Raw genomic sequence first — 10,459 nt, forward strand, 5'->3', positions numbered from 1 at the left:
CACATCCTGAGCTTCGTGGCTTGCTTTCCCTCTCTCTCTCTCTCTCTCTCTCTCTCTCTCTCCCTCTCTGTCTGTCTGATCAAACTGGAAAATAACAATAATAAATAAAGTTAAATTAAATAATTCTTTAAAAAAGGAAAGAGCGAACCAGAAGTCAACAGCCAAATCCACGTAAAATAGCGACCGCGTGTCCACCTGCTCCTCAGGTGGCTATGTGTATCCCTACTTGGGTAGGACTGGAGCCCCTCCTCAGATTCAGGCAGGGCTTGGAGCAGGAAGGGGCCTTGAGCAATCCGACTGGACCCCAGCTGGCACGAGAACCAGCTGGTGGCCACCTGTCCGTGCTAGCCGGCATGCTGTTCCCTCCGAGCACAGAAAAGGATGAGGACAAAGTGAGCTGCTACACTCGGCGATGAAAACGGACCAAAGCGGGGGTGGGGGCAATAAGGAAGAATAAGAGAAATGTTCTGAAAACTGAAAGGGCGAAGGGGCAGTGAAGGGGAGCCAAGCGCTAACTTACTCAGCAGCCCCTCCCCACCTCTGGAGGACTGGCAATCCACAGGAGGGGCTACTCAGAAGAGGAGAGATCATTTACAGCACACTGTTGGAGTTGTTACAAAGAAAGCATGTCAGGACTCTCCTGGGGGTCTGTCAGTGCGAGCAGGGATGCAGCTTGGGCAAGACCGGGCAGGCCAGCCCAGGCAGGCCGCTGGCCCCAGGCAGCTGAGTCTTGCGTCCCTAGCTGGTGGGGGTGGTTGGTTTGAAAGAGCTTTTCTGTCCCTACCTCTGACAGCTGGCACTTCCTGCTCTCCAGGCCCACTCCCCAGTCTGCACTGGAACTGGGAAACCTTGAAGCCAGCTTGGATAACCACAGGGGGCAGAGGGAAGACGCACGCCAGGCTTTCCCTGCCCACAGGCAGGAGGAGCATCACCCTGTGATTCCAAGTCATCTTCCCCATTAACCTCGATTCTCAGAGGTGCTCATGACAGTCTGGGGGCCTGGAGGACAAGGCACCTCAACAACAGGGAGAGGAGGAAGGGCGAGAGGTAGAAGTGAAAGCAGGAAATAGGCCAAGACAAGAAGAGAAGCGGAGTAATGAAGAGAGAGACAGGATGAATGAGAACCCTGGAAGGGTCACAGCTTCCACAGAAACCGAAAACAAACACAAACACAAAAGCAGTCTCCTCGGGTTTCCTGGACACCTTGCCCCTCCGTAGAACTAACCAGGGGGTGCCACCTCCTGGGCTCCTTCCTGTTGGCCTCACTTGTCCTCGGCCCGGCTCCCTGGCGGGGGTTCTGCCGCCCTGACCCAACACCTCCAGCCGTCCAGCCAGCCAAGGACCAGCCTTCCAAAGACATCGCCTGTGGGCCGCCTAGCCCCGGCCCTCCGAAGGGCCAGAAGCTGGCCTGCAACAGAGCCGGGCAGCTGGGACTGTACCTGCTCACAACCAACAGACCCGGGCCTTATGTCAGCTGATCCCCAGATCTTCCTCCTCCAGTGAGGGGAAGAAACGGGCACCTTGAGAGCCCTGTGGAACCTAAAGGGAAGTGTTCTGTTTTTACATTTCCTGCAGATTTTTCATTAATGCTGTAGTGCTTTTTCCCAACCCTTGATTAGGTGTGCACTTGCGCGCGCGCGCGCGCACACACACACACACACACAGAGCAAATGCAAAATCAAACGGGCTAAAAGTGTAAACAATAGGCAATTAATACGTGGGTGGGCCTTGTATTTTTGTTCTTTTTTTTTCTTTCTTACTAGAGGGCATGTGCTCTCATGAGAGAGAGATGGAGAGATAGGAGAAAGCACTGCCCTGGGGCCACGCCTGCAATCCCTTCTGTTCCATCTCTCCTTCATTTCAGGATTTTGGGCACACACACACACGTGCCTGGCATGTTTCTCCAGCTGCCTGCTCTGGGACTTAAACCATTGTCAGTTATGTAGGATCCCGCTGCCTTAACCACCAGGCCATGGAGCCAGGCCAGCTTCGTATTACTTTTAGTCTTAGAATTTTTTCTAAGTTTTAAATTGTTTCCAAGTTAAAAGCCTTAGAAAAAAAAAATCCTACCCTCTGATCAGGGCTCAGATACATGCACGTAAATTTCATTTCATATTATCTCCGAGAAAGAAGTAACAAGAATCAGATTAGAAAGCCCCATAGCAGCAGTTAAATACTGTGCGTAAGGAGCTGGGTTCCAGAGGCCCAACCCCCAGTTCAAATCTGGCCAGTGGCTTAAACATTCCAGGTACGTGTATGTGTTTGCACAAAATCCTGATGGGAGGGAGAAATGGAAGAGAGTGGTGTGATCATGGCCGACTGGAGGGAGCTTCTTCTGCCTCTCGAATGTGCACATGTGTGCCCCATGGCAACTAAAAAAACCCCAGAAAACTGCAAAATGACAGAGAAACAACAAGACCAGGAAGAGGAGAACAAGCAAAGGAGAGAAGAGAAGTGTGCAAAAGGCGGGCCTTCGGCCAGGGAGGGGCAGGGCTGGCTCATGCCACTGAACTTCAGCCTTATCCCAGCCACCACTGGCCCTGTAGGCTTATCAGCTGGTGACCTCCCACCCAGCCCTAAGCCCGCCCCTTTCGCTATGGCCCACAAGGAGACCAGGGCAGTGATCCTCGTAGCCAAGGCTGGGCCTTGGGTACTAGGTGGCTCAGCCACCACTATCCCATCCGGAAGTGCTCCGATCTGCTTAACCAGCCTGTGCCATTCAGAAGCAGCTTCAAGTCACAGCCCCCGGCCTGGCCCCTCTCTCTTCTCCCCGGCCCCTTTGGGGCAAACACCAGCCCTCCCGGGGCTGAGGGCACATGGGTGTAGGAGGCTGAATTCAGGCCCCAGGAACCTCTGGCTCAGGGGTATGAGTAGACACAAGTTCCTGACAATATGTTGTCTCCAGGCAAGTTGTATTTTCAAACGTGTAACTGACGACTCGGAGGCCAGAGGAACGTGGCAGAATCAGCTCAGACCACCGCTCGACAGCAAAACCGTCTGCTGTGCTTTGTTACATACAAGTTGATATCAGTTGTTTGTAAGTTCACAGCCAGATTCCAGCTAGATTCAGGCCCCCAAGATTCCTAGTTGAGGCCCTTCCCTTCCAACTCTGAACTTTTTCCTTAGGAATAATAAAGAAGAGGGGCTTGCAGGTGGCGTGGTGGTTAAAGGACGCCAGACTCCCATATAGGCGACCATGGTCTGAATTCTGGACCTAGCGGCTTGCCTTCTCATTTTCCCTCTCTCTCTGATCCTCTCTGGTCAAACTTAAATAAATAAAGTTATTTTTTTTAAAAAAGGAATAATATAGAAGAAATACATAAATTTTTTCCAGAGTCATTAGCAGTGACTTTGAAATAGAGAAAGGGATCCGCGAACTCCTGCACAACAGCAGTCAGCCTTACACGGGAAGTGGGCCCCCACCAGGATGCTTCTGGCCAGCCCAGAACGCCGACAGCGGGACTCCTCTGCGGTCTTACCTGACTTGGATGTGATAACAAGGATTCGATCATCCAGTGTTTTTATCGTCTTCTTGAAGCCACAGAGAGCTTCAGAGAGCTGAATTTTCATTTTCATGATCAAGTCGTGGCCTCGCCTCTGAAAGACACTATGATCCTTCTGATCAAGCACAATTATGACATCACCAGGCTCCAGTTCAGGCTCCTGATCTCCTTCTCCATGAAATAGTATCTTTTGCCCATCTTTCATACCTATGGAACATCATCCCTGTCTGATTAGCCGTGTCTCATAAAAACCAGACTTTCCCAAAGCTCTGAAGGAGGAATGCAGAGTCCTTAGGGGGTTATTCATCAAACCTGCCAACCTCCCGCGGGCGTGGGCCATGGGGGTGGCCTGGGATTGTCACCAGAAAAGAGGCCCTTTCTGGTGTAATAGGAATCCTGGGCCGAGCGAGTAGTGCAGAGAGGGTAGGGCTCTGTACCCCAGGGTCACGCTGCCTGTCCCCGTCCCCCCAAAATCCTGGGATGCCACACTGACCCCACCACAAGCACCAGGTCACCATCCATTTCCTGACACCTTTGGTGCCTGACTGGGGACCAATGGGGACAGGACAGGACCAGACACCCTGTCCCTTTTAAGAAGTCAGTGTGCACACCTGGGCCCAGGCTCCAGGTGTGTTTGAATGAGAAGTCCAAACAACACCTGTGCAGGTATGGGTGCTGATTGTCTCACTCATGGTCTTATCTCGGGTCTCAGGTACGTTCGGTGGATGAGGAAGCCACGGGATACCCAGGAGATACTTGGAGAACAGTGGGGAGTGAAAGGGCCTTAGACTGATGGCACCAGGCAAAAGGAAAGGCAGGAGGAGGCGCCGTACTTGGGGCCCTCTGACATAGCAAAGGGGTGTGCCGTTCCGAAGCCTCACACGAGCTCTTCGCCAAGGTGCAGGAAGGAATCACTCCCAGAGGGACTCCAGAGGGCTGACCCAAGAATGGCTGCAGGGGCAACTAGCCCACAGCAGGGTCGAGTGAGCCTTTTGGAGCATTAGGAAACCTTACGAAGAGGTTGTGCTCTCCAGGATGGGCCTTGGGTACTAGGTGGCTCAGCCACCACTATCCCATCCGGAAGTGCTCCGATCTGCTTAACCAGCCTGTGCCATTCAGAAGCAGCTTCAAGTCACAGCCCCCGGCCTGGCCCCTCTCTCTTCTCCCCGGCCCCTTTGGGGCAAACACCAGCCCTCCCGGGGCTGAGGGCACATGGGTGTAGGAGGCTGAATTCAGGCCCCAGGAACCTCTGGCTCAGGGGTATGAGTAGACACAAGTTCCTGACAATATGTTGTCTCCAGGCAAGTTGTATTTTCAAACGTGTAACTGACGACTCGGAGGCCAGAGGAACGTGGCAGAATCAGCTCAGACCACCGCTCGACAGCAAAACCGTCTGCTGTGCTTTGTTACATACAAGTTGATATCAGTTGTTTGTAAGTTCACAGCCAGATTCCAGCTAGATTCAGGCCCCCAAGATTCCTAGTTGAGGCCCTTCCCTTCCAACTCTGAACTTTTTCCTTAGGAATAATAAAGAAGAGGGGCTTGCAGGTGGCGTGGTGGTTAAAGGACGCCAGACTCCCATATAGGCGACCATGGTCTGAATTCTGGACCTAGCGGCTTGCCTTCTCATTTTCCCTCTCTCTCTGATCCTCTCTGGTCAAACTTAAATAAATAAAGTTATTTTTTTTAAAAAAGGAATAATATAGAAGAAATACATAAATTTTTTCCAGAGTCATTAGCAGTGACTTTGAAATAGAGAAAGGGATCCGCGAACTCCTGCACAACAGCAGTCAGCCTTACACGGGAAGTGGGCCCCCACCAGGATGCTTCTGGCCAGCCCAGAACGCCGACAGCGGGACTCCTCTGCGGTCTTACCTGACTTGGATGTGATAACAAGGATTCGATCATCCAGTGTTTTTATCGTCTTCTTGAAGCCACAGAGAGCTTCAGAGAGCTGAATTTTCATTTTCATGATCAAGTCGTGGCCTCGCCTCTGAAAGACACTATGATCCTTCTGATCAAGCACAATTATGACATCACCAGGCTCCAGTTCAGGCTCCTGATCTCCTTCTCCATGAAATAGTATCTTTTGCCCATCTTTCATACCTATGGAACATCATCCCTGTCTGATTAGCCGTGTCTCATAAAAACCAGACTTTCCCAAAGCTCTGAAGGAGGAATGCAGAGTCCTTAGGGGGTTATTCATCAAACCTGCCAACCTCCCGCGGGCGTGGGCCATGGGGGTGGCCTGGGATTGTCACCAGAAAAGAGGCCCTTTCTGGTGTAATAGGAATCCTGGGCCGAGCGAGTAGTGCAGAGAGGGTAGGGCTCTGTACCCCAGGGTCACGCTGCCTGTCCCCGTCCCCCCAAAATCCTGGGATGCCACACTGACCCCACCACAAGCACCAGGTCACCATCCATTTCCTGACACCTTTGGTGCCTGACTGGGGACCAATGGGGACAGGACAGGACCAGACACCCTGTCCCTTTTAAGAAGTCAGTGTGCACACCTGGGCCCAGGCTCCAGGTGTGTTTGAATGAGAAGTCCAAACAACACCTGTGCAGGTATGGGTGCTGATTGTCTCACTCATGGTCTTATCTCGGGTCTCAGGTACGTTCGGTGGATGAGGAAGCCACGGGATACCCAGGAGATACTTGGAGAACAGTGGGGAGTGAAAGGGCCTTAGACTGATGGCACCAGGCAAAAGGAAAGGCAGGAGGTGGCGCCGTACTTGGGGCCCTCTGACATAGCAAAGGGGTGTGCCGTTCCGAAGCCTCACACGAGCTCTTCGCCAAGGTGCAGGAAGGAACCACTCCCAGAGGGACTCCAGAGGGCTGACCCAAGAATGGCTGCAGGGGCAACTAGCCCACAGCAGGGTCGAGTGAGCCTTTTGGAGCATTAGGAAACCTTACGAAGAGGTTGTGCTCTCCAGGAAGGAGATGGCGAGCAAACATTGGCAGGTGAGACAGATTGGAAACAAGGTCAGGGAAGGTCAAGAGATGACCTGAAGATAGCAGGCGTCCAAGGCGCGCCCGAGTGTCTGTGAACTCCAGGTTGCGACATACCTTGCTCTGCTGGGGCCTAACCTGTGTGCCCCACAATCAGCACCTGAGGGGTCCCTTCCAGCCAGCATGGGGTGCTAGTCCCGCGCAGCCTCACCTTTCTCAACGTGTACCTCGATGATCTTCTTCTCGCGGATCACCTTGGCGCCGCTGCACGTCTCGCAGCGATCCTTGGGGTTGATGCGCTCGCCCTGACCCTTGCACTCGATGCATACGGTCTGGATCTGCTGCACCATGCCCGGCCCGATGTGCTGGATGTGGACCTGCATCCCCCTACCCTTGCACAGAGGGCACTTCTCCACCGACCCCTTCTTCCCGCCAACACCTGCAGGGGGCAGGAGGCAGGGATGAGCTGGGTGCCTGGGCAGGGAGTCGTGGAACATCAGGGTTGGATTCTGGCTACTGATGACCACAGAAAGCAATGTGGAAGGATCTGGATAAGTCCAGCCATGGAGGTAATATCCAGACGCTAACATCTGTAAGCCTTAGGCTGCACACATCCGTATTTATGACTTTAGCTTCATCGAAGGTGTCTTTTCTCCCCCAGCCCCGTGGAAAACACCCGTGTGCGAGAGTAAATGAGGCAGCGGGGGGTACTGAGAGCTGGAGAAGATTCAGCTCAGCAGATTCTCTGTGGGACGATGTGGTCACCAGACCAGACTTTTTCTTGACAACTCAGATCTTTGAAAGTGTTTGTAAATGACATTTAAGTCAGAGGTGAAAGAACTATGGCCAGCCTGCCTGTGAACGAAGCTTTGCTGAACAGGCACACGGCCACTGGTTTACGCCTCAATGACAGCAGAACTGGGTGGCCACCACAGACTGCGTGGCAAATGAAACCTAAAATATCTGCCGTACAGCCCATTGGAGAAAAAGTTTGCCAACTTGTAGGTGAAATCGTCTTCATTTAAACATTTTGACAGTGGGACCAGCAGTTAGCGTAATAGCTATGTTGCTGGACTCCCATGTAGTCGACCGCGGTTCATGTTCCGGACCCAGTGGCTTAAAATTCACGCCAGGTGCATGTGCGTGCATGCCCAAGATCCTAAGAGAACGAAGGAGAAGGGATTGTGGCGTGGCCATCACCCCTGGGGGGTGATTTTTCACTTTCTGTCTCTCTGTCTCTCTCTGGCTTTCTGGCGAGCACACATGCCCTATAGCAAAAATTTTGACAATAACGTCAGGATGTTAAGTGTACAATCCTTTGGGCAAATAGATTTGGCCCTTGGGCCCCCTATATGTGACCTTTGCTTGGCCCTTACATTTGAAAAGATAAAGTATTTCTCCCTGAACTAAAAAACAAGCAGACTTGTTTCTGAATCTAAGGATCAGAACTGGAAGATTCACTCAAAAATGTTTACCTTCACATTTTTCACAAATTACATTTTTCTGGAGAGCCAATTTCTTTGTGACTCCGTTATATAAATCTTCAAGAGTTACAGACAACTGGTGTACCACATTCTTGCCTTGCCAAAGGAGAAGGAGAAAAAACATCCAATTAACAATACTACGTTAAATACACGATCGTATTAAACCCCACTCACACGACTCTTAGTCCAAGAAGTCTCCAGAGCCTCAAAGTCAAGCCTGGGTCCGTCATCCCCTTCCCTGTGGGAAGCAACGCTTCCATTACAGCCTGTTTTTCTGGCCCTCTGCCAAGAGTGAGGACAAATGCCCTGCCCAACTACGGGCTAAGTATTCATCGTGCAGAGAAGTCAGCCAGAAGACTTCCCACGCTCGGTCTCTGAGAACAAATCCGAGGACGAGATCACTCGCTGAGAGACGAGACCATGTTAACCAGTGGAAAGTGGGGGGCTAAGTCCTCCTGTGACAGGACCCCCTTCCTCACAGACAGCACGGCGGCCACCTCTGCACCTCTCACAGAAGCGCCTGCTCGGGCATCAAGCACTCCACCTTCGAGGCCCTTCTGCAATGTGTGGCCAAGTGGGCATTCTCTCCTCTGCTGGAGTCTCTTTCTACTCCCAGGACAGTGGGCGCTTTGTCCTCCAGGTGGGGGCTGCTTGCTCAGCACTGGGCTGGCCTGCTAGGTGACAGCAACAGGGTGCCCCCGAGACGAGGTGTCCTTCACTGCTGTCAGCTTTGAGGGATGACTGACTTAAGGGCATGGAGCTCTTCATCTCGAGACAGCTGGGCAAGCGGATACCCAAGGTCTTCATCACATCCACACCAAGTATGTGAGCAGGAGCATGCCCAGAGGACAAGAGAAGTCTTCCCTAACAAACACTCGGTGATTTCCAGCACACCGTGTTCACAGAATCGACACCCATGCTTTTTAAAGCACGAAGTCAACTATTACGTGGGAACCTGTACAGCTTCCTTTATCCAGGGCCTCTCATTGACCAAACACACATCGGCCCCAACGCAGGGCTGGTTTTTTCGGACTGTGTCAGATACAGCATGGAACAAGCTGAGTTATCTAACTGGCTCCAGGATCAGGCGGGAGGGACGGGGGCTAGGACCCCAGAGACACCTGCTAACAGAAGTGTCAGCCACAGCCTGGCGAGAGGGAAGATTAGGAAGAGTAAATGCCAGACTCACAGTCCGCGGCCTGGGCTGGCCTGGGCTGCTCGGCTAAGTTCCTCATTCACCTCCCGGGAAGGAGGTGCTAACTTTAACGCAGTCCGCAAAGAAAGGCAGACAGTCTGCTTCCCAAAGATTAAAAACACAAACAGGTAGATGTTGTGCCCTAGGAATCTCCCTTAGCAGGCTGGGGGAGGGGACCTACGGATATGGCAGAGTACAGCCAGAATCAGAAAGCTCGTGAGCCCTGGCTAGATGGGGTCTGGGGACGCAAAAGCTGAGGCCACGGGAAGCGGGGGACAGCCACAAGAGGTCCCATCTGTGTCCCTCAGGACACTCGGGTGCCTGGCAGTTCTCCAACAACAAGAGAAGGCAGAGGCATGAACTGGACCCTCCTCCCCTCTGTCCACCACCCCATGGCACCTTCCTGTGCAGCACTGGGAGGGTACAGGGCCATTAGTCAACATGCTAAGCACTCCAGGTAGCTCAGACACTGGACACGTGAGTGACTGAAGTTCACGTCCACTGGATAAGACGATTGTACCTTGTTAAAACATGATGCCTCCTGGTGCCAACAACGCGTACAGTTTTGAAAAGTACAAATGGGCATCCATTTCTGCAAAAGCATTTACCTCTTCTCTCTCTAGCCATCCGTCCTCCACCACCAAAGAACATGTCGAAGATGTCCATGGGTGACGAGAAGCTGGAGCTGCCCGAGCCTCCTTCTTTGATGGCCTGTTCTCCACCCTGGTCATAAATGTCCCTTTTCTTGGGATCTGAAAGCACTTCATATGCCTGGGATATGAGTTTAAACTTTAAAAGAGAAAAAGAGGGAAATTAAGAGAGAGAGAGAGGTTTGAACTGTTTTATTAAGCAAACCTACCGCGAGACTGTAAGGCAGGGACAGAGATCTCCCACACCAGCCGCTCACACTGCCAGCACACACCCCAACCTGGGAGCTGACTTTGCGCTTCCTCCCTTGGTGAAGTGGAAAATGTGGGGCAAACATCATTAAGCGCTCATGACAGGGACGCTGTGAGAAACAGCAGGGATGGAAGGTCCTCCCTTCTCTGGCTGCGCCAGACAGGAGGAAGTGGAGCTCCACCAGGAGGCAGCGAGACCATGCCAGGGCTTAATCTATAAGCAGAAGGAGCCCAGGACTCCGGCTGCTACCGCTGGCGCTCCGGTTCTTGGGAATCATGACTCCTTTACTAGCATGCAGTTCGTGCTGGCATCTCCGAGCACCGATCTGCACATCAGAATGGGGGCGCAAGCCTGTACTATTCCTTCCAAAGTCCCGCCCCACCAGCCAACGGTCTTGGCCATATCTCCATCCTGTTGGGGCTGCCTTC

At 52.5% G+C, this 10,459-nt stretch overlaps 1 protein-coding gene across 1 annotated transcript in view; it reads right to left on the bottom strand.

The window, feature by feature from the left end:
- The window catches only part of DNAJA4 (DnaJ heat shock protein family (Hsp40) member A4), an 11,031-nt gene extending 1,019 nt beyond the window's left edge, over positions 1-10,012 (bottom strand). Inside the window, exons 1-4 of the mRNA XM_006142613.3 lie at positions 9,740-10,012; positions 7,928-8,032; positions 6,664-6,891; positions 5,379-5,609 (exon numbers count right to left, since the gene is read on the bottom strand). Of these exons, the coding sequence (XP_006142675.3) occupies positions 5,379-5,609; positions 6,664-6,891; positions 7,928-8,032; positions 9,740-9,797 (622 nt within the window). The 5' untranslated portion in view covers positions 9,798-10,012. The remainder of the gene's footprint in view (positions 1-5,378; positions 5,610-6,663; positions 6,892-7,927; positions 8,033-9,739) is intronic.
- Positions 10,013-10,459: the final 447 nt, after the last annotated feature.

The sequence above is a fragment of the Tupaia chinensis genome, unplaced genomic scaffold (assembly GCF_000334495.1).
Source record: "Tupaia chinensis unplaced genomic scaffold, TupChi_1.0 Scaffold000078_1, whole genome shotgun sequence".
NCBI classification, from domain to species: Eukaryota; Metazoa; Chordata; class Mammalia; order Scandentia; family Tupaiidae; genus Tupaia; species Tupaia belangeri.